The sequence below is a fragment of the Lissotriton helveticus genome, chromosome 11 (assembly GCF_964261635.1).
Source record: "Lissotriton helveticus chromosome 11, aLisHel1.1, whole genome shotgun sequence".
NCBI lineage: Eukaryota > Metazoa > Chordata > Amphibia > Caudata > Salamandridae > Lissotriton > Lissotriton helveticus.
The window spans coordinates 1,203,554,034-1,203,578,722 of record NC_136072.1 but is presented as its reverse complement, the minus strand read 5'-3'; the positions used below and the strand labels follow the sequence as shown (position 1 = coordinate 1,203,578,722).

The following is a 24,689-nucleotide window of genomic DNA, read 5'->3' as shown; positions in this document are numbered from 1 at the left end:
TCTGTGCCTCGGATTTCTGCCCCGTGACTTTGCCATTGTTTTAAACTCTACTCCTCGCAGGACCCGCTGCGCGGGTCCCGCTTCGTGGCCGAGGACTGAGGACTGCTGGGCTCAACTGATCACTGCTGCTGAGGTGAGACGGGGAAGAGCTGCGGGGCTGCGAGCGACAGCAGGGACTCCAACTACCAGGAGTCCCTGCCCGGCCAATAGTGTACACCTGGCCCGCTCTCCCTGCAAGCCCCGCCCCCAGCGAACGGAGCTTTAAAACCTCTCCTGGTTCCTGTGTCGGTGGGACGCCTTGCTCCTTTGGATAGCTCTTTTTTCCAGTGTGGTCTGTGCCTCGGATTTCTGCCCCGTGTCTTTGCCATTGTTTTAAACTCTACTCCTCCCAGGACCCGCTGCGCGGGTCCCGCTTCGTGGCCGAGGACTGAGGACTGCTGGGCTCAACTGATCAATGCTGCTGAGGTGAGACGGGGAAGAGCTGCAGGGCTGCGAGCGACAGCAGGGACTCCAACTACCAGGTGTTCCTGCCCGGCCAATAGTGTACACCTGGCCCGCTCTCCCTGCAAGCCCGGCCCCCAGCGAACGGAGCTTTAAAACCTCTCCTGGTTCCTGTGTCGGTGGGACGCCTTGCTCCTTTGGATAGCTTTTTTTCCCAGTGTGGTCTGTACCTCGGATTTCTGCCCCGTGTCTTTGCCATTGTTTTAAACTCTACTCCTCGCAGGACCCGCTGCGCGGGTCCCGCTTCGTGGCCGAGGACTGAGGACTGCTGGGCTCAACTGATCACTGCTGCTGAGGTGAGACGGGGAAGAGCTGCAGGGCTGCGAGCGACAGCAGGGACTCCAACTACCAGGAGTCCCTGCCCGGCCAATAGTGTACACCTGGCCCGCTCTCCCTGCAAGCCCCGCCCCAGCGAACGGAGCTTTAAAACCTCTCCTGGTTCCTGTGTCGGTGGGACGCCTTGCTCCTTTGGATAGCTCTTTTTTCCAGTGTGGTCTGTGCCTCGGATTTCTGCCCCGTGACTTTGCCATTGTTTTAAACTCTACTCCTCGCAGGACCCGCTGCGCGGGTCCCGCTTCGTGGCCGAGGACTGAGGACTGCTGGGCTCAACTGATCACTGCTGCTGAGGTGAGACGGGGAAGAGCTGCAGGGCTGCGAGCGACAGCAGGGACTCCAACTACCAGGAGTCCCTGCCCGGCCAATAGTGTACACCTGGCCCGCTCTCCCTTCAAGCCCCGCCCCCAGCGAACGGAGCTTTAAAACCTCTCCTGGTTCCTGTGTCGGTGGGACGCCTTGCTCCTTTGGATAGCTCTTTTTTCCAGTGTGATCTGTGCCTCGGATTTCTGCCCCGTGACTTTGCCATTGTTTTAAACTCTACTCCTCGCAGGACCCGCTGCGCGGGTCCCGCTTCGTGGCCGAGGACTGAGGACTGCTGGGCTCAACTGATCACTGCTGCTGAGGTGAGACGGGGAAGAGCTGCAGGGCTGCGAGCGACAGCAGGGACTCCAACTACCAGGAGTCCCTGCCCGGCCAATAGTGTACACCTGACCCGCTCTCCCTGCAAGCCCCGCCCCCAGCGAACGGAGCTTTAAAACCTCTCCTGGTTCCTGTGTCGGTGGGACGCCTTGCTCCTTTGGATAGCTCTTTTTTCCAGTGTGGTCTGTGCCTCGGATTTCTGCCCCGTGACTTTGCCATTGTTTTAAACTCTACTCCTCGCAGGACCCACTGCGCGGGTCCCGCTTCGTGGCCGAGGACTGAGGACTGCTGGGCTCAACTGATCACTGCTGCTGAGGTGAGACGGGGAAGAGCTGCAGGGCTGCGAGCGACAGCAGGGACTCCAACTACCAGGAGTCCCTGCCCGGCCAATAGTGTACACCTGGCCCGCTCTCCCTGCAAGCCCCGTCCCCACCGAACGGAGCTTTAAAACCTCTCCTGGTTCCTGTGTCGGTGGGACGCCTTGCTCCTTTGGATAGCTCTTTTTTCCAGTGTGGTCTGGGCCTCGGATTTCTGCCCCGTGACTTTGCCATTGTTTTAAACTCTACTCCTCGCAGGACCCGCTGCGCGGGTCCCGCTTCGTGGCCGAGGACTGAGGACTGCTGGGCTCAACTGATCACTGCTGCTGAGGTGAGACGGGGAAGAGCTGCAGGGCTGCGAGCGACAGCAGGGACTCCAACTACCAGGAGTCCCTGCCCGGCCAATAGTGTACACCTGGCCCGCTCTCCCTGCAAGCCCCGCCCCCAGCGAACGGAGCTTTAAAACCTCTCCTGGTTCCTGTGTCGGCGGGACGCCTTGCTCCTTTGGATAGCTCTTTTTTCCAGTGTGGTCTGTGCCTCGGATTTCTGCCCCTGACTTTGCCATTGTTTTAAACTCTACTCCTCGCAGGACCCGCTGCGCGGGTCCTGCTTCGTGGCCGAGGACTGAGGACTGCTGGGCTCAACTGATCACTGCTGCTGAGGTGAGACGGGGAAGAGCTGCAGGGCTGCGAGCGACAGCAGGGACTCCAACTACCAGGAGTCCCTGCCCGGCCAATAGTGTACACCTGGCCCGCTCTCCCTGCAAGACCCGCCCCCACCGAACGGAGCTTTAAAACCTCTCCTGGTTCCTGTGTCGGTGGGACGCCTTGCTCCTTTGGATAGCTCTTTTTTCCAGTGTGGTCTGTGCCTCGGATTTCTGCCCCGTGACTTTGCCATTGTTTTAAACTCTACTCCTCGCAGGACCCGCTGCGCGGGTCCCGCTTCGTGGCGAGGACTGAGGACTGCTGGGCTCAACTGATCACTGCTGCTGAGGTGAGACGGGGAAGAGCTGCAGGGCTGCGAGCGACAGCAGGGACTCCAACTACCAGGAGTCCCTGCCCGGCCAATAGTGTACACCTGGCCCGCTCTCCCTGCAAGCCCCGCCCCCAACGAGTCTCCGCCTCTATAAACATAACAACGCTTCCGCAGCGCGGGAGCGCCCGGGGCTAAGCCCGGGCAAAGGGCGGGCCCTCTGAGGCCCTCAGAGGCCGAAGTAGGCCGTGCTGTGCCCATTTCTCTTTGAAGCATAGTATATATATTACTAGTTATAGTTTGGTTTGTAACTGATTTATTGTGATCCGTCCATTATTGTATTACGTTTGCAAACTCCCCAGAGCTTTTTTGAAAATAATGACGGCCAAAAAGCTTAGGTCTGGTAGAGTCTTGGTCGGTAAGTCGTGTTCCAAAACAAAATCTAATCCCCTTCGAAATAAGGATAACCATGCATAACAACTGAAAGGTACCTGTCAGTTATTTAATCTCTGGGAACGAGGGAAAACTAAAGCGCTCAATGTTGATTTTGCCCACACTCCTTTGGTAAAAGCTCCATCTGCTCCAATGGGATTGAGTTTTATGGGTTCAGGGCTTGAAAAAAGTATGGAGAAGGAAGTAATTACCGTAGTTGCAGGTTCTGATCCTACCAATACTCCTTTCCCAATACAAATTCCCTTTGAAGTTAGTCCCCATGTTGCGGGAGTTCGGAATCAAATTTCTTTTTCCAAAACTTGTGAGTCCCCTTCTGAAAAACATGAACCAATCCTTCTCTCCTCTAGAGAAGTTCATAATAATGATTTTGCTCTCTCTGACTCGGATTTGGAAGTCTGTAAAAGATATATCGAGGTTGATACTGTTAAGATCAGGGAGTTTGTAAAAACACCATTAACATCAATGCCGCCGGTTCTCCATCTTTATAACAGCACACCCTCGAATATCTCCCAGTCACACATCTCAATGAGCCCCACTCTCAATATATCAGGTATTGATTCTTTGCTTCCACCTAGGGTGGATAAATCGGGTAAACCAGTCTCTGACTTTTTATCCTCCTTAGAACATTTGCTCTCATCCATCTTAGTATTACTAGAGAAATTTGTCGGGGTCCGGATTGTGTAATGGATACAGTAACCCAAATATTAAAGGTCTTAGTACATGGTAAACTAGAGAAGGAATCCGGCTCCAACTTAGAGGTGGTTGCAGAAAATTTTCCAGAGCAGAAAACGGTTGAGTCAAAGACTGGGATCCCTAATACTTCCCATTTCCTTAACGTTAGAGAACAATCAGTTCACTGTACGAAACCGCTCACCTCTAACTGTGCAGTAGATTTAGTTCCAATGGTGGAGGTGTTACAAGAAGGGGTGGTAAAGGAAGACATAGTTCCGCCCCCATTGATAACGGACTCATTAATATTGGATCCATTAATAGTGGTCCCATATGTAACGGATCCTAAGGAAGATATGGAACTTTTTCCTATTTTTAATAAACAGCAGGGTGTGGGTGATAAGGAGGCCCCTGAATCCGATGGTGTTAGAAATAAGGAGAATTCAGGGAAAGTTAAAAAACTTGGGGCTAAAAAGAGGCGACTAATCAGAAGAATTGAAAAAAATAGACGGCGGAAAATTCGTTGGAAGGAAAATTCGGAATTAGTTTGCGATCAAGAATTTCATCAGACCTCCTTGATGGTACAAAAAGATGAAATACAGAATTTGGTTCCCTTGCTATTGAATCCTTGCCCTCTTGAGGGGCTTTCTAATACTAAAGTGGCCTTGTTAAATTCTAAGCCCAAGAAAAACGAAATTACCTCTATAAGTTTAGGATCCCCTAAGCTTAATCCCTTGGCCAGTCCCTTTACTGTTAAAAGGGAAGCAGCAGCAGTTTGTCTAAATTCCCCTGAAATCCTTATGGATGAGAGCGTAGACACTCTTATCCTAGATTTTCTACCTTTATTTGATGCAGACTGCATTTTAAATAGATCACTGCTCCTTAAATATTTTCAAGAATCTGCAAATTTGAAATTGTTACAAACCTCGGACATAGACTTAGTACGGATCTTGAAGATTGAGGGTGGTAGTTTAACGAGGGTAAGATTTTACTCGAAATTAGTGGTGAATCTTATTTTACAACGGTCAGAATACTTTCAGAGTAGAGGGATTGATGTGATGCCCTTTTGGGGAAATTTCTCTTTTGATAAACCCTCTAAATCCCTAGGGCCCTTAAGATCTTCTATTCCCCTCCTGAAGGCAGTACTTGGAAATAAAGAACAAGTTAGTGGTTTCGATGATCTTAAAATTCAACTATCAAAAGATCTTCGCTCTGTGTCTTACCCCAATCCATCTATATCCCACCTACTGGATAAGGCAGAAGATGATTCTGTCCGTTGGGACTGGCTACCCGGCGTTCTTTCGAAGAAATTGACAATCGCATACCCCTAATCCTCATCTTTAGCGAGAATATAACGTTGTTATCCTGGAACTGTGCAGGGCTAAAGAATTGTCCGGCAAAAATTAATTTCCTTATGTCTTTAAAAGCCAGTGTGATTTGTCTCCAAGAGACTTGGTGCTCGGAGAAACTTCAGTTAGGAAGGGATTATTTTGTTCTTGATGGTCAAGCCGTTTCTTCCAGGAGAGGACACGCCAAGGGGGGAATTGCCTGTCTCCTATCCACTGAGATAAAATGGAATTTCTCCCATTATATGGATTGTAGCAATCTCTTTCAAGCTATAACGCTGTTTAGTCACGATAATGTTAATGTATCTAAACCTCTGGTATTGATTAACGCATACATTCCCCCTGAAGTTAGTTTTAATGTAATTTTAAGAAGAGTTTTTGCCTATATTCAGAGTCTAAGGGAGAAATCTTCTTCCCCCAATATAATCTTAGTAGGGGATTTGAATTGTAAAATTTCTAATTCAAGCATGACTCTGTTTCGCGATAAAGACAAAGAAGAATCATGTCATATCCCACAAGCTATCCTTCCCGAGAAAATTAAAACAAATAAGCGCGGGAAGATGCTTCTCAAAGAACTCTCTGAAATGGATGGGATTATAGCGAACGGAAGACTCCCCTCCGACTCTCCGGCTAATTTTACTCATAAACCTCATCAGGGAGAATCAATATTAGATTATGTGATAGTTGAGAACTCTTCCTTTTTCCTATTAAAGGATCTCAGGGTCATTGAAACGGTCTTTAGCGACCATAAATTACTTCTTTCTGCTATGAATATAAATCCTCAGAGTCCTGATCAATGGTCACTTAATAGTGATCATGTAAGTTTTGGAGTGAAATCAGGAAGGTGCCATTGGAACCCACAAGCTGAACAAAATCTGGAGAGCGTTCTTGATGCTGCAATTGATGATCTTGCCAACTGGCAGGGTTCTGAAATAACGTGCTTCCAAGATTTTATGACGTTAGTAATTTCACTCACTAAAAAACCAAACAAGAAAAGGTGCTTTGCAACTCCCTCTTGGCCCTTACGTTCTATTAATATAGAAATAAATAAGCTTGTAAGGAAACAATACTTGCATAAATCTGTAGAAGGAGCTTGTAAAGTAAGCCTATTAAAAAGAAGGAGGAAAAGGTTGCAGGAAAAACTACGGAAAGAAGGGGAGGATGCAACTTGGATTAAATTAAGAGAGGCCGCTTTTAAAGGGGATATGAGACAGTTTTGGTCACTTATAGGTGAGGGGTGTGGATCAAGAACACGTCCACTTCCTATTCCCATAGATGAACACATATGGGTGGACCATGTTACAACCCTTTATGCAATAAATGGAATGTTGTCTCCTTATGTAGGTGTCAATGAAAAGGATCAGCCTCTGATTCCCCTATCCGAAAATGACATTAGAATAGCCATAAGGGAAATGCGCTCATCCGGGGCAATGGGGCCAGACGAACTACCAATTTCGGTTTTAAAACACAATAGTGAAAAATGGAGTAAGTTGTTATGTCCAGTGTTTAATGTTTGTTTCTGTAGCGGAAAGATAGTTCCCTCGTGGAAAGGATGCATTTTAGTGCCCCTTTTTAAAAAGGGTGATCGATTAGCTCCCCAAAATTATCGCCAAATAGCTTTGTTAGACACAATTGGAAAGGTTTTTACTAGATGCCTTCTGAAACAAGTTAATGATTGGGTAGTCCAGGCAAATATTCTTCCTCTAGAACAGACGGGATTCCGAAGAAATCATGGTACCTTGGATAATTTAACTGCTCTCCAGGTAATAACGGATAAATATGTCAAGGTCAGAGGTGGGGGAGTCTATGCTGCCTTCATAGACTTCTCCACGGCCTTTGACAAAGTTGACCGTCCATTATTATGGAAGAAATTATTTGCCTTGGGTATGCCAGTCAGGCTATTAAATCTAGTTCAGGAACTCCACTCTGAGACCTGGTGTAGAGTATTATTTGGGGGGGGGGAGAGAGGCATTTCCCAAGCAATTCCGACAGCCAATGGTCTTAAACAGGGCTGTTTATTAGCACCCTTACTATTTTCCCTTTATGTTTGTGATCTCCCACAGATCCTTTCCCTGAGTGAAGGAATTGCCCCCACTTTAGGGGACAAACAGGTAGCATGTTTAATGTATGCAGATGACATACTTCTTATTGACCTTACGCCTAAGGGTCTTAATAGTCGTCTGCATGCTTTGCATTTATTTTCTAAAGATCATCAATTGAAAATTAACATGACTAAAAGCAAAGTAATGTGCTTCACGGGGAAGAAAAAACCAAAATTGTGTAACTTCTGTTGGTTTTAAGGGAATGAGAAATTGGAAGTTGTAAAAACGTACGTTTTTTTGGGAAAAATAGTTTGTGGTAATTTGAGTGACAAGGCACACATAGATGGTAACACCAGGAAAGCCCTGACTCAGGGAAAGGGACTGAGCGCTCTTTATAAAGCCACCGGTAGAAGATATTTTGCCATTCTCCTGGAGGCCTTTCGAGCAAACATTCCCGCTTCCCTGCTCTATGGCACTGAGCTAATAGACTTAAGTCAATGGGGTTTTTTGGATACCATTGAGGGTAGACTCTTGCGTAGTTTATTGTCAGTCAATAATGCGTGTACAGTGGAAACCCTTAGACTTGAATTAGGCTTACGAAGCAGGTGGGTTCAGGCCCTGGCAGGAGTAATACGTTGGGTTTTTCACCTAGCCAAGGGCAACCCGGCTACATTAAGATGCCTAATTAAAAAAGAATTACTGGGTCCTATGAAAGAACATTCTTTACTTATAAAGAATTTTAGAAGGGCTGTTATGCTATTAGAATTGGAGGAATCATCGCTCTTTCTATTATCCCTGCATCAGCTCAAGCTGTCTTTAAAACGGGCTACATGGGAGTTAAGTTTTAAGAGGGATAGAGATGTTTTCTGTACAAAGAAAGGTGTTACCGAGGTTGTTAATTCCTATTTATTTAAAAAGATACAACCCTATGCATCTTGGTCCCTCCCTCACGGCTTACGCCGTTTCTGGTTTCTTTTGAGATATGACCTTCTCCCTTTAAATAAATTATTAGCTAGATGGCACGGTTGTTCTGACAAATGTAATCTATGTAGCATTGATTCTTCAACTCAGGATATTCCCCATATCCTCTTTATATGCCCTGCTCTAAGGGCCCATCGTCGAAAGTGGTTGAGACCAATATGCGTAAAGTTAGGCATTTTTTCTGCAAAATCTTTACTGGACGCTATGTGCAATCCGCCTAATAAAATGTTCTGTTACAGAATTTTTAATTTCTTTAAATGTTTCCTGGATTTATATTAATAGATATGATTTTTTGCTTTTTGTACTACGTGAATGTATTACACGGATAGGATACTTTGTAACTTTTGTTGTAACTTTATGTTTCTTGTCCTTTTAAATATGTGGATCTCAGCCGAGTTCCAAATCATATTCAAATAAAATTGAAAATCCTTGTTGGCCCCTCTTTGAGAGCCTGCGTGACTCTGATTGGCTGTAGTAAGGGCTCATAAGGTGTTGATTGGATCCCTTTTAATGGATACCAATTACTGGTTGGCATCTCTTTGGGAGCCTACGTGACTCTGATTGGCTTTAGTAAGGGCATGTAGGGAGCTCATTGGATCCCTCCTGATTGATATCAGTTCCTGGTTGGTCCCTCTTTTTGAACCTACATGACTCTGATTGGCTTTAGTGAGGGCTTGTAAGGAGCTCATTGGATCCCTTCTGATTGATATCAGTTCCTGGCTGGCCCCTCTTTGAGAGCCTATGTGAATCTGATTGGTTTTAGTGAGGGCTTGTAAGGAGCTCATTGGATCCCTCCTGTTTGATGTCATTTCCTGGTTGGCCCCTCTTTTTGAACCTACATGACTCTGATTGGCTTTAGTGAGGGCTTGTAAGGAGCTCATTGGATCCCTTCTGATTGATATCAGTTCCTGGTTGGCCCCTCTTTGAGAGCCTATGTGAATCAGATTGGTTTTAGTAAGGGCTTGTAAGGAGCTCATTGGATCCCTTCTAATGGATGTCTGTTCCTTTTTTAAGAGCAGGCAGTGGTAACAGGGACTTCTGCTAACTGTTAAAAAATGAAAGAGAAACGTTACATTTTCTTTCTGAAACACATTCTGTGTTCCTTTAAGAAAAATTGGCTGCATTTTAAAAAAGCATTGCTTTATTTAAAACCATGCACAGACATGGTGGTCTGTTGTCCCCAGCAGGCCTCCATCCCTGTGTTTTAACGATTCCCAATGGGTCACACATTGAGAACTACCTCATGAATATTAAAGAGGTAAGTCAATTGCGACTCCATTAGGAATGGCGAATGCGTCAAAGACAAATTAGCACATAGGTATTTGTGATTTCCTAATAGGAAATCGCAAAAATTCCCTATTAGGAAATCGTAAAATCAAATCTTCGTGCATGTAGCCCATAGTGACTTTATAAAACATGCACGAAATAAATGAGAGGCACTGTAGCACCATTGAGGTGAAGTATTTGCCTAAACAGTATTACCATGTGTAAAAATGGCCACATAATGAGTCAATACTACCCTAAATGTGGCACTTCATGCCTCAAAATTTTACTTTTTTGTTGCTTCATAATTTAGTCAACCTTGCCACATAATTTAATCCTCCACAGTTGCTTAATTCAAGGGCACTGCCAATAGGTCGGTGCACACAAGTTAAAGGTGATACCAACTGCCAATGCTTATTTAGTATCTGCAGGCGCGTCATGCGATTAGAAACATCCAACAATATTAGAAATGCTCGCCCTTTCTAAATGAGGATTCCATGTTTGTTTTGTTTTCTAGGTTCTCTCGCCCCTTTCTGACTCCATCTTGGCTGAGAAGACGGTGACGGTGGTGGATGACCGCGTCACAATCACTGACATGGGGGTGCAGCTCGTGGCCGGCCTGTCCCTCACCGTCCAGGCCAATAAAGGGAACAAGAGAACCCTCCTCGCGACAGCCACAGCTCACAATGTACTCCAAGCCTTTAAGCAGGTAATGTCCATGGAAGACTGAACTACAAAGATAATCAGTGAATGGAAGAGTGAACTACAAAGATAATCAGTGAATGGAAAAGTGATCTACAAAGATAATCAGTAAATGGAAGAGAGAACTACCTAGATAATCAGTGAATGGAAGAGTGAACTATAAAGCTAATCAGTGAATGGAAGAGTGAACTACAAAGATAATCAGAGAATGGAAGAGTGAACTAGAAAGATAATCAGTGAATGGAAGAGTGAACTACAAAGATAATCAGTGAATGGAAGAGTGAACTAGAAAGATAATTAGTGAATGGAAGAGTGAACTACAAAGATAATAAGTGAATGGAAGAGTGAACTACAAAGATAATTAGAGAATGGAAGAGTGAACTACAAAGACAATCAGTGAATGGAAGAGTGAACTAGAAAGATAATCAGTGAATGGAAGAGTGAACTACAAAGATAATCAGTGAATGGAAGAGTGAACTAGAAAGATAATCAGTGAATGGAAGAGTGAACTACAAAGATAATCAGTGAATGGAAGACTGAAATACAAAGATAATCAGTGAATGGAAAAGTGAACTGCACAGATAATCAGTGAATGGAAGAATGAACTACACACATAATCAGTGAATGGAAGAGAGAACTACACAGATAATCAGTGAATGGAAGAGTGAACTACAAAGATAATCAGTGAATGGAAGAATGAAGAATGAACTACAAAGATAATCAGTGAATAGAAAATAGATCTACAAAGATAATCAGTAAATGGAAGAGAGAACTACATAGATAATCAGTGAATGGAAGAGTGAACTATAAAGATAATCAGTGAATGGAAGAGTGAACTACAAAGATAATCAGAGAATGGAAGAGTGAACTACAAAGATAATCAGTGAATGGAAGAGTGAACTACAAAGATAATCAGTGAATGGAAGAGTGAACTAGAAAGATAATTAGTGAATGGAAGAGTGAACTACAAAGATAATAAGTGAATGGAAGAGTGAACTACAAAGATAATAAGTGAATGGAAGAATGAACTACACACATAATCAGTGAATGGAAGAGAGAACTACACAGATAATCAGTGAATGGAAGAGTGAACTACAAAGATAATCAGTGAATGGAAGAATGAAGAATGAACTACAAAGATAATCAGTGAATGGAAGAGTGAACTACAAAGATAATCAGTGAATGGAAGAGTGAACTAGAAAGATAATCACTGAATGGAAGACTGAACTACAAAGATAATCAGTGAATGGAAAAGTGAACTACAAAAATAATCAGTGAATGGAAGAGTGAACTACATAGATAATCAGTGAATGGAAGAGTGAACTAGAAAGATAATCAGTGAATGGAAGAGTGAACTACAAAGATAATCAGTGAATGGAAGACTGAAATACAAAGATAATCAGCGAATGGAAAAGTGAACTACAAAGATAATCAGTGAATGGAAGAATGAACTACAAACATAATCAGTGAATGGAAGAGAGAACTACACAGATAATCAGTGAATGGAAGAGTGAACTACAAAGATAATCAGTGAATGGAAGACTGAAATACAAAGATAATCAGTGAATGGAAAAGGGAACTACAAAGATAATCAGTGAATGGAAAAGTGAACTACATAGATAATCAGTGAATGGAAGAGTGAACTACAAAGATAATCAGTGAATGGAAGACTGAAATACAAAGATAATCAGTGAATGGAAAAGTGAACTACAAAGATAATCAGTGAATGGAAGAGTGAACTACAAAGATAATCAGTGAATGGAAGAATGAACTACAAACATAATCAGTGAGTGGAAGAATGAACTACAAAGATAATCAGTGAATGGAAGAGTGAACTACAAATATAATCAGTGAATGGAAGAGTGAACTACAAAGATAATCAGTGAATGGAAGAATGAACTACAAAGAAAATCATTGAATGGAAAAGTGAACTACAAAGATAATAAGTGAATGGAAGAGTGAACTACAGAGATAATCAGTGAATGGAAAAGTGAACTACATAGATAATCACTGAATGGAAGAGTGAACTACATAGATAATCAGTGGATGAAAGATTGAAATACATAGATAATCAGTAAATGGAAGAATAAACTACAAAGACAATCAGTGAATGGAAGAGTGAACTACATAGATTATCAGATAATGGAAGAGTGAACTACATAGATAATCAGTGAATGGAAGAGTGAACTACATAGATAATCATTGAATGGAAGATTGAACTACAAAGATAATCAGTGAATGGAAGATTGAACTACGAAGATAATCAGTGAATGGAAGAGTGAACTACAAAGATAATCAGTGAATGGAAGAGTGAACTACAAAGATAATCAGTGAATGGAAAAGTGAACTACACATATAATCACTGAATGGAAGAGTGAACTACATAGATAATCAGTGGATGGAAGATTGAACTACATAGATAATCAGTAAATGGAAGAAGGAACTACAAAGATAATCAGTGAATGGAAGAGTGAACTACATAGATGATCAGATAATGGAAGAGTGAACTACATAGATAATCAGTGAATGGAAGAGTGAACTACATAGATAATCAGTGAATGGAAGATTGAACTACGAAGATAATCAGTGAATGGAAGAGTGAACTACGAAGATAACCAGTGAATGGAAGATTGAACTACTTAGATAATCAGTGAATGGAAGATTGAACTACTTAGATAATCAGTAAATGGAAGATTGAACTGCAAAGATAATCAGTGATGTATCGCGTGAAATGGGAATGCGGTTTAGTGGAGCTCTGGGGGGGGTCAGTGTTCTTCTTGCACTTTGTAAGAGTGGGGAGTGAAGTTCACTGCAACACTGGGGGCAGTGTACTTATTGCACTGTGTAAGATTGAGGAATGCAGTGCACTGCACCTCTGGGGGTACAGTGTACTTCTCACACTGTGTGAGAGTGGGGAATACAGTTCACTGCAGCTTAGGGGCAGTGTACTTCTTACACTGTGTAAGAGAGGGGGTGAAATTCACTGCAACTCTAGGGGGCAGTGTACTTATTGCACTGTGTAAGAGTGAGGAATGCAGTGCACTGCATCTCTTGGGGTTCAGTGTACTTCTTGCACTGTATAAGAGTGAGGAAGGTGCACTGCACCTCTTGGGGTTCAGTGTACTTCTTACACTGTGTAAGAGAGGGGAGTGAAGTTCACTGCAACTCTGGTGGTACAGTGTACTTCTTACACTGTGTGAGATGGGTAATACAGTGCACTGTAGCTCTGGGGGACAGTGTTCTTCTGGCACTGTGTAAGAGTGTAGAACACAGTTGAGTGCATATCTGGAGGGGGTAGTTATGTTATGTTATTAGGGATTTATAACGCGCGCGGATACTCAATAGAGTGTCCCGGCGCAGGATCATCTGTGTGGGGCTAGCAGTGAGCTGAGGCTGGCTAATTTACACTACAGCTGGAATAACCAGGGTTTCAACAGCTTCCTGAAAAGGAGAAGATCCTGCACCTGTCTAAGTGGAAGCTTGTTCCAAAGTTGTGCTGCTTGTACCTGGAATGAGCGACCACCAATTCGAGCATAGGAGAATTTGGGGATGCAAGCTACCTGAAGTGCAGCGGACCTCAGGGCATGGTACGGGTAATAGAAGTGCACTCTCTTCCTAAGGTACGGGGCTCCCGTCCTGTGGAGGGATTTAAGAGTCAGGACCAAGGCCTTAAATATTATCCTCTTACGGATCAGCAGCCAGTGCATGGCTCTCAGGTGGGTAGACATTCGTGTTCTAGGATCAATATTGCCCTTGCCGCAGCATTCGGAACCACCTGAATGCGTGACACCAGGTATTCGGGGATTCCTAAGTAAAGGCTGTTTACGTAGTCAAGCCTGGATAAAACCAGAACCTGGACAACAGTTTTTGTATGTGCTATCGACAAAAGGGGCAAGAACTGCTTAAGCATTTTAACCCCTTGGCTGCGGCGGTAATTCCGCTGCGGCGCTGGGGGGAGGGGGGGCGCGCGGCGCCGCCATGCTCGTAACGGAACCACTCCGTCACGAGCCTCGGGCGCGCTGTGCTTATGACTGAGTGGTTCCATCACGGCCACGCCCGCTCAATAAAACTGCCACGCAGGCACGGAATTCCTGCAGCGTGGGCGGGGACGCCGCGCCGTGACGGAACCACTCGGTCACCAGCACAGCACGTCCTTGGCTCGTGACGGAGTGGTTCCGTCACGAGCACGGAAGGGGTTAAGCACTCCAAAACAGGAGCCCACTACGGCTTGTACTTGAGAGTTCATGGATAAGTTGCCCTCCATCCTGACACCCAAGTGTTTGACAGTCTTGACCGAGGCAATGGGGGGAGACATGTCCTGTGGCCACAAATTTTGCCACACATTGTCTAGGGGGAGTCCAAAGAGGATAATCTCCGAATTATCTGATTTACATTTGAGTTGGCGTGATTGAAACCATGAAAACACCTCTGTGAGGCAGGCGTTTATTGCTTGTTAAGTTATATGTTATAGTGGCTTATAGAGCGCACGGCTGCCCCAGCAAAGGGGCGTCCTGGCGGTGAATGCAGAAAATTGCACAGATAGGGGCCAGGAGGCAACTTACAGCGGAGGGAAGGGGAATATTTTGACAGCTTTACGAAAAGGCAGATAGGTCTTTATACTGCGGATGGAAGAAGGGAGCGTGTTCCAAAGTTTAGAGGCCAACACAGGGAAGCAGCGCCCTCCAGCACGTACCCTCCTCACCCTAGGGACAGCCACAAGATTCTGTCCCATAGACCGAAGTAGGAGGGAGGGGGTATAAAAGGTATGCAAATTGGCCAGGATACCAGGAGAAGAAAAATTCAGGATTTTAAACATAATGCAGAGGGCCTTGAATCCTATGCGCTTGGCCACAGGCAGCCAATAGAGGTGATGGATGGTACTAGAAGTGGTACACCTCCTAGGCAGACCAAGGAGCGCTCGGGTTGCAGCATTCTGAACCCTTTGTAGTCTGACTATTTTGGTCTGGTTGGCCCCCAAATACAGGGAACTGGCATAGTCTAGTTTTGACATAATCAAAGCCTGGACAATAACCTGCCTGACTGGGGGATCAAGGAAACCCAACAGAGGTTTGAGCTCCCGTAATAGCCCAAAACAAGTCCCGACCACCTTCTTGGTTTGGTTGCGGAAGCTAAGGGCGTTGTCAATCCAAACCGCCAGGTTTTCTACTACCTGTTTAGGGGCAGGCGCCAGTCCCAGCGAGGCAGGCCACCAGAGCTCACTCCGCAGCCCCGAGTCTCTCCCTACCAGCAGAGTCTCAGACTTGCTGGCGTTGAGACAGTTGGCAGTCATCCACTGCCCGACTCCTCTGCAGTCTGACTTCTTATCACAAATGAATAGCAATTGCGTATCGTCCGCATACGATACAATTTTGGTTCCATGGACTTCGGCCAGATGCGCCAAGGGAGTCATGTAAAGGTTAAAAAGAGTGGGACTAAGGATTGAGCCGTGCGGAACCCCCACCTTTAAGGCGGGAATGGGCGCTGTGTACTTCTTACACTGTGTAAGGAGGAAGAGGTGTGGTGCCGCGGCCGGGGCGACTGACACTGGAATCTGGGGACCACGGTTCGATCCCCGGCTCCGGCGGCAGGTTAGCCCAGCACCATGTGACTCTGGGCAATAGCTCGCTTAATCTTCCCGAGGGCGCCCAGCGCCTAGAGACCCTAACGGGTGATTGTGCACTTTACAAAATGTGGATTAATATTATTAAGAGAGGGAAACACAGTTCAGTGCATCTCTGGAGAGGGGTAGTGTACTTCTTACTCTGTGTGAGAGAGAGAGGAATGCCAGTCAGTGCAGCTCTGGAGAAGGACAATGTTCTTCTTGCACTGTGCGAGGCAGTGTACTCTTTGTACTGTTGACGAGTTGGGAATGCAGTCGACTGCAGCTCTATTGCAGGGGGGCATGTTGTAGTTCATGATAGGGTGGACATAGCAGTCCATTGTAGCCATTTACACAGCCATGTAATGGTGAATTCCAGTTCCCTGAAGTCACATAGGAGTGAGTGGGTTTAAGGATGAAAAGTGTGTTTTGTTTTTTAAAGGTCTTGCAGTCTTCAGTTTTCCTCTTTCAAACCTGCAGCTTCCCTTTATTCATTTTCACCTCTTGGTCTCTTATCCCAGAGTCCACCACTGATGCCAGCTCCACTGTGCTACTAATCAAAGTTCAGACACAGCCTGGTGTTGGTATACCCAGATAGCTTGCCTTTCCTTCTCAGGAGGGGACCACCTTGTTCCCCTTCATGGTGACAGCCCTCTTGGGGGCAGGTTTCTTAATCAAATAGACAGTCCACCCCATACCCCAGTCACTGACGTCTACTGACCCCCTCCTCATTTCAAAATGCAAGTCATCTAAGAAGGGACAAAGGACCAGATGTATCAAGCGTTTTCTCATTTGCAACGCCGTTTGCAAACGGTCAAAAGCCTTTTGGGATGTATCATACCAAAAGGCCATTGCAAAATAAGGAATCGCACAATTTACGATTCCCTATTTTGTGAATACATGTAATGAATCACAAATTGTGGTTCCTTAAATGCAATTCTGGAAGCACCCAAAATTTGCGATCTGGCCTTAAGGAATCACAAATTACCACCAACTTCATTTTTTTGCATTTTTCAAAGTGCCCTGTGGCACACATACATGCCCTTTGGGCATGTATGTGTGACCCATGCACACATGCATATTTCAGGGGTGCAACAGGGTGTTCTTTTGGCACCCTTGAACCCCTGAAATTGCGCATGCAATTCCTATTAATTTCTATGGGCCACTTGGCCCATAGAAATGAATGAGAAGCCATTCCTTATTTGTGACTCACAATTTGTGAGTCGCAAATAAGCAATGCATAGGAATCGCTATTTAAATTGCTAAACCTAAATACATTGCATTTTGCGAGTCCTTAATAGCGAATCGGTAACATTTGCTATTAAGGACTATCTAAATACAATGATGATACATCTGCCTTAAAGTCCTTCCTTGGCCAGAGTGCTCCTACCCTGCCCTGGTTGTTCCCCAGTGGACTCGACTGGAGGTGCACCCTGGAAATGGAGGGGAGGGGCCTGACATCCACACGTCGGCGATGGCCCCAATATTGCCTGATTAAAAATCAAGTGGTGGAAAAAGCTAAAAACATTACACTGTGCTCCATGAATTTGGAACAACACCCTCACAGGGAATTCCTGTTCTTCTTATCTTCACCTGAGAAGGGTCTTCATGAAACATCTCGGCCACCCTTATAATGAGCCGCCCGCCGCTTCTCCCTCAGCGGAGCCTGAAAGAACGCTGCATACCTCAACCCTTGATTGGTTGATTGATCCCATTTACCAAAACTAAGTACAACCTTCTACTGCTTTTAAAATTATATTCATTGTTAAATTTACATGGACAAGCCCTTCCAAGAACGGTTCTTTAGCCTGTAGATACCTTCATTCAAGGCAAAGCCACACTTTTATACTTGCACTAACCCAAATGAAGTAAAAATACATCAGACTCTGGTCAGAGGTATTTTCCAAATGCAGATCTCATAAAACTAGTTTGACCTTTGAAATGTTCATTAAAAAGAACCTTTATATTTTATATTTCAAAAGAGTAGACACTTCGATTTGGGTATCTGAAGAATAGCATCTTTTTTACCAGATAGTGGTCCTTCCGCGCCTCAGTGTGTTAACCTGTGCTGGCCGGCTGAGCACAGAGGCAAAGGGCAGATGGAAGACAAGGCATTTGCCTTCCATTTTCTTTCGTATTGTTTTGTAATAATTATAGAGCACTTACTGCCTCCATGTGGGGCGCTGAATCACTACATGGGTAGCACTTACTGCCCCTATGAGGGGTGCTTACGCGCTATGGGGGTAGTGTTTACTGACTCTATGAGGGGTGCTTACGCGCTATGTGGGTAGCGTTTACTGACTCTATGAGGGGCGCTGACGCGCTATGTGGGTAGCACTCTACGCCGTGTGAGATGTGTGGTTGGAAGGATGTTGTCTTTGTTTTGATCATATGTGGGAAGTGTGTCCATGTTGTGCGTGATGGCAACTGAGACGTGGTTATGGTGAACTGGGACGCAGCCCTCAGCAGTGCAGTGGTTGAAGAAGTGTGAGACAGGGACGCGGTTTACGGTTTTCAGTAGAGTGGCAGCTTTGAGCAGCTCTGCAGGTCCCTTTATGGAATTAGTTATGTCCATATTTCAGTTAACTAGTCATTGCACCGGGTTCTCCATGCTGAGAGATTTTGTTTAAAGTTTATGGTCCTGAGGAGGTATGAGTTAAAGGGAGAATTTATGGCGCAATCTGCTGGGATGGACTTTGTTCCTATCATATCTGATTGCCAGTGTACGATATCGGAAGCGGTCAAAGTATGCAGCTAGCCTGGACTCGCAGTGGGGCACTATCTTAAGATCCTCTATTGACCAGCGGCATCTGGCATCTCGCTTCACCTATTCCATACCTGGTTAGTTGGTGACTGGTGGTTTATTTGCTTTGGACTGGTACAGTTCTGAGTGATGGGTATGACTCTTAGCAGTGGTTTCTTATGTGAATGTAAGAGTTTCAAAGAGGAATTATATAAAAATATCTCTCGGCAGACTAGACACCGTCTCCCATGGCTCCCTGATCGCCAGACTCCAGGACTCAGGAATTCAAGGGCCCATCCTGAGATGGATCGACTCCTTCCTCTCCAATTGACCTCAATGAGTCAGACGCTCCCCTTACACTTCCAAGCACAAGAAGCTCATCTGCGGAGTCCCCCAGGGCTCCTCCCTCAGCACAACCCTGTTCAACGTTTACACGTCACCTCTCGCCCGCATCATAACAGCCCACGGCATCAACATTGTCTCTTACGCCAGCAACATTCAGTTCAACCTCATCTTCACTGACACGAACAACACCACCAGGACCAATTTCACCTCCTGCATATCCAATGTGGCCAACTGTATGTGCGAGCACTGCCTACAACTCAACGCGGACAAAACTGAGATCCTGACCTTCAGGAGGAAGAGCTCCGCTTTGGACTCCCCACGGTGGCCACCTGACCTGGGTCCTACACCCACCTCCACTCACTCCTCCAAAAAACTCAGCATCATCCTAGATGACAAACTCACGATGAACAAACAGGTCAATGCTGTGACCGCATCCTGCTGCCTCATCCTCAAAATGCTACACAAGATTTTCAAATAGCTCCCCACGTACACAAGACGCACAGTCGATCACCCAGATCCTCATAAACAGTAAACACAACTACGTCAACGGGCTCTACTTTGCCTCTCCAACCAGCTCACGCAAAGACTCCAGACCATCCAAAACACCTCCACCAGACTCATCCTAGGTGTCCCCTGAAGCTCTATGTCCCTCCCTCCCTCACTGGCTTCCCAACTAGAAACTCTGCAGGTTCCTGCTACTCATCCACGCCTACGAAGCCCTCTACAACACTGGACCAGCTTACTTCAACAACCGACTTCAACTCTACCAACCTGCCAGACTGCTGCATTCTACCTCTCGCACCCTCGCACGTGTCCCCTGCATCCGCAGAAGCAAGCTAGGAGGGCACGCCTTCTCCTTCATTGCCACCAGGAACTGGAATTTACTTCCTCAACACATCAGGACACCTCCTTCAGTTCTCAACTTCTGCAAGAAACTGAAGATCTGACTGTTGAACTAGGAGAGCCACCTGGGCCGCGTTCCTGCTTCAGTGCCTGGATAACCTTGGGGGTGATAAGATGTGCCATACAAATCGACATAACATCACATTATGCAACCTGTATAAACTGCAATCTACAGCCCAACCACTGAGTGTCGTGATATTACTGTTAGATAGAGTTATATGTTGTTTTTGCATTGTAATTGGATTTGCATTTATATAGCGTTCAGTGCCACATACAAGATGTTGTAGCTCTTTACACTAGGCAGCACGATGCTCAGGATCCCGGGGTTAGCAAGATTTTGAGTATGTTTTGTTATTGAGGTCTCAAGAACAGCATTCCTCCTGTTTCTATCTAGTAGAAAAAATGAATAGGAGTTAGGTGTGATCTTTAGTGAGGAGGCAGGGTATGCGAATTCATGCTTTTGTTTTTAAAAGATGTACAGAGCAGACAGGGGCTGTGAGCCTGAATGCCAGCAACAGAAGTGAATAATGTACTATCTCATGCAGTGGTGTAAAAGTATTGTATGGAGGTCATCACAGCTGAGTAAGACGAAAGCAATATGTGACGGTGAATCCAGTTTACTGGTGCTACTGCAGCGAGAGGGCAGGCATGTGCAGGTGTGCAGGTGTGGGGAGTGCATGTTGCCCCAACGGGGTAAGAGTGAAGATGCCCTGTCCTGCTGCTCTGTATGAGAGTGGAATCCACGTTACTGTATAAAAGCACAGAATAAAGATCCGCAAAGCGTTTGGCCACCTGAACATGAACGCAGAATGTTACCCATCTCTTGTTTCTGTTTCTCCCCTAGGAAGCAGCCGTCAGTGCCTGGATCCAGTTCAGCGATGGCTCCGCTACTCCCATGGATATTTATGAATCCAAAGACTTTGCCTTTGTTGCTTCCTCGTTGGACGAGATGGTGGTCTCCATCCATCAAGTCGAAGAAGAATGGCCACTTGTTGTTGCAGAGGGGGAAGGTCAGGGGCCTCTGGTCAAACTGGAGCTGGGGATTAGTGAGGCTTGCCAGAAAAACAAGAGGAAGGGCAGTCTGGCCACTGGGACTGGGAATATCAAAGTCAAGTTCATCCCGAAACAACCAGACCACAAAGGAGGCACTCATGACATCGGTGCTGTAGACCAGGACGTGAACAGCCACAATAGTAACTCCTTTGAGAGGGCACCAGAGCGAGAGGATGGGGGTCGAGATCCAATTAAATATGGAATATCTTTTAATTCTGAGGAAGGCGGCAACAAAAGCACACAGTCTAACTCTCCCGATGATAGGGTAGACCTCAAAAAAGCCAGCGATGATGGTCAGCTGCAAACTCTCCCTCCAAGTCTTCTCAGCTTCCCAACAAAAATAGACTTAGCAGTACCAGCGAATGGGAGTGACCTTTTGCTGACCTCCCGGCCCCTGACAGACTTGGAGATTGGCATGTACGCCCTGCTGTGTGTTTTCTGTCTTGCAATCTTAGTCTTTTTAATTAACTGTGTTGCCTTCACATGGAAGTACAGACACAAACGGTTCCCCGCGCCCGAGCATGGGACCATCCCCCACTCTCATGACTGGGTGTGGCTGGGGAATGAGGCGGAGCTCTTGGACAATGCTGCCGACCTGTCGCTGCCGGCTGACGAGTGCACCACCATGATCGACCGGGGACTGCAGTTTGAAGAGAGCAACTACCTCCTTAACGGAGGATCTCAGAAGAACCTCCATAATCAGATGCTGCGGTCGTCGGACTATGCCTACGAGAAGGAACATACCGAGCCCTTGAACCCCTCAGGATCCAAGAGGAAGAGGGTAAAGTTCACAACATTTACAACAGTTTTGCCAGAGGAGGGCGGGCCGTACACTAACTCCATTGTCTTTGGCAATGATGATAACATTAAGTGGGTTTGTCAAGACATGGACCTCGGCGACTCGCGGGAGTTCAGAGACTACATGGAACGACTGTAAGATAGAAGGGGAGAACTTCTACGTTTGTATTCACCGTTATGCCTTCGTTTTATATGGTGGAGCAGGACATGCCGACAGCAATATGAGGTTCGAAGGGTAGCCTACACAGGGTCGTGAGAAGGATCGATGAAAGCCCGAGAGCGGCAGGATTGTCCACGTGGGCAGCAACGGGGAGGTGCACACACTGGTGAACAACGCCTCTTTTCACCGAGGAGTTACTCAAGCGATGGTTGCACCTCAAGATGAAAGCAGTTGTTTCATTTAGAACTTCTGCCCAGAATCTGTAATTTAATATATACTGTATGTTTCGGGTTTTCATCTCATTACTTGTCAGCAGAAGTGTTTTTTCTTCACCCTAAGATTTGCAGGTTCATTTGGAGTTGAGCGGGTGACCATCCTGTCATCTCACTAGGTCATCCCAGGGTCTGGCCTCCGCTTCCTGGTCAAAAGGAGTTTGTTTTTGAAAAACAAATATTCAATAGCCCTTATGTGCAGGGAGTTTTCTCGCTTTGGGGTCACTGTGTTTGGTCCCTGCCCCACACAGTCAAATCTCACATGGTGGAACCTAGACAACGTAATCGAGTGACCTGGCCCCGCCTGTAAAAAGGGAGGGGTGACCGCACGACCCAGAGGCGGAGCCCCCCAGGTCACCAGCATGGAAGGGAGAAAAGCTGAGGTCTGTCATGAGAAACTGTGGTGTTTCCTATCCCCCCAGCAGCCCTCCCCACACACACACTTCTCCCTCCTTAGGCCCTCACTACACGTGGCCAGCGATATGACCCATCCAGACACGAACCCTCTGGGTCCACTAAGAATTGACAAATAAATGGGGCAAATTGCCATTTCTGGCCCGACTGCCTCACTAATGTCTCATTTCTCTGGTCTTTCACTTGGAGTGTTCAGCTGTTTTCAGCAACTAAAATCTGTGTGAAGGTAGGAAATGTATCATTCTGAAGGGGCGGCAACTTGTGCTCCTGGTCACTTCTAGCTTGGGCCTACAGGTGGCTGAACTGCACACTTGGTGGGCGAGTGGAAAGGTACATGGAAGGCACCCCCCACCCCTCCACCCAAAACCCGGATACAGAACCCCCCCCCTCCCCTCTACCCTCACCCAGACCCAGTCAGTAGCTCTCCGGCCAGGGGCCCGTGTATAGTGCCGAAGGGCCCCCTGAAGCTTTGAGCCCTCTACCCTCCCCCGCACCCAGTCAGAAGTTCTCGGTCAAGGGGCCCGTTTATAGTGCCGGAGGGCCTCCTAGAGCTCAGGGCCCTTCAACCCTCTCCCCTGCACCCAGTCAGGAGCTGTCGGGCCAGGGGCCATGTTTAGTGCCACAGGGGCCCCTGGAGCTTGGGCCCCTCCACCCTCACCCTGACCCAGTCAGGAGATCTCAGGCAAGGGGCCCTGTATAGTGCCGAAGTGGCCCCTAGAGCTTGGGTCCCTCACCCAAACCCAGTCATGACCAGGTGCCCCTCTATCTTCCCCCGCATCCAGTCAGGGGCTCTAGAGCCTGGGGCCCATGTATCGTACCAGAGGGGGTCCCCTGGAGTTTGGAGTCGCTCCTTCTCTAAATCGGAAAGGTCTGTCCTGGGTCAGTTCGGTTGATGCTGGAACTAGGAATGTATGAAACTACAAAGCTGTGCTCCTACAAACTGCAGGAAATTCAGCAAAAACAGTCCACATTTATTTTACATTTCATAAAAGTTTTGATCTGTTTTTTACACATTTTGTGGGAGAAAAACTGAAAAACAGGTTTTACCAGAGAAGAAACTTTCAGATGAAGTCTCTAAGGATCTTCTGCTCAACAAGATAAGTGATACAACCTTTAAAGGAAGTTTAACTGATTTTTCAGAAGGAAAATGTAATATTTTCAGATGAACTTTCTAGCAAAGGCAGGAGAATTTCTCTAGAGGAGTAAAAATAGTCAAACCCTAACACTTCCTGAAGCAAAAGGGATGCTTTGCCCAGTTTCACTTGAGATAACCCAAGCCTGCACATCTGTGCACCGAACCTTACAGGTGTTTTAGTTGCAGTGTGGGAGGGGTGCTCTGTGTTTGCTGTTGTGCATCACTGCTAGGAGTCCAGAGCCTTCTGTCACACTCTGCTTTGGGGGTCCCAGGAGAGCATCTGAGCAGAGCTGGACCAGATGCCAGACTCCCAGGGCCAGGGCAGCTTTAAATATTAAACAGGAGAGATTTACATACTCCAGACAGGAAACTAATGTGACCCTAAAAGCCACAGGAGTGCAGGAGCCCCCCACGAGGCAGGGAGTGCTGTGCGTTTCATCAGAACCATCTCACGAGAAAGATATTATTTATGTTAGAAATTGAATTTGCATTCTATGAATATAAAAATAAAGTTTTTGTAAAAGAATATACAATGCCTTCAGCAAATGTAGAGTGAAGCCATGCTGAGCGCCTATGTGCAACAGGTGTATTAAAGGGCAGCCTGACTGTTGATGTGAAGTCTCTCTGGTGTAATGCACAAATCTCAGTTTACTTGAAATCATAAAATCTGTCATGGATCTGTTGAGCGGCATAACACAGGTCCCCGTAGCCGCCGTGGTGCGGGGGGCCCCCAAGCTCCAGGGGCCCCCCTCAGCACAGCACTTTGGCAGAAGAGGTGTCGACAGAGTCCGGCCCTCTACGTACCTTGCAGGGAGCCCCCTCAAGTTTTGTTATGCCACTGGATCTGACCCTCTTGGAGAATCATTGGACCCAGGGGCATATTTACGAGCCTCTTGCGCTGTCGGAACGTAACTATTTTTGAAGCTCCGGTTGCGCAGGCCTCTCAACCATATCTATGAGGCGACGCAAAACCACCCTGCGGGGCTTTCTATGGCCTCATGGATAAGGAGTAAGACAATGCAGTGCGAGTTGCTGCGTTCCCTCAA

General features: G+C 46.3%; 1 protein-coding gene across 1 annotated transcript in view; it reads left to right on the top strand.

Moving 5' to 3' along the window:
* The window catches only part of LOC144792829 (transmembrane protein 132B-like), a 313,741-nt gene extending 289,572 nt beyond the window's left edge, over window positions 1-24,169 (top strand). The window contains exons 7-8 of the mRNA XM_078668025.1: window positions 10,037-10,228; window positions 20,656-24,169. Of these exons, the coding sequence (XP_078524151.1) occupies window positions 10,037-10,228; window positions 20,656-21,801 (1,338 nt within the window). The 3' untranslated portion in view covers window positions 21,802-24,169. The remainder of the gene's footprint in view (window positions 1-10,036; window positions 10,229-20,655) is intronic.
* Window positions 24,170-24,689: the final 520 nt, after the last annotated feature.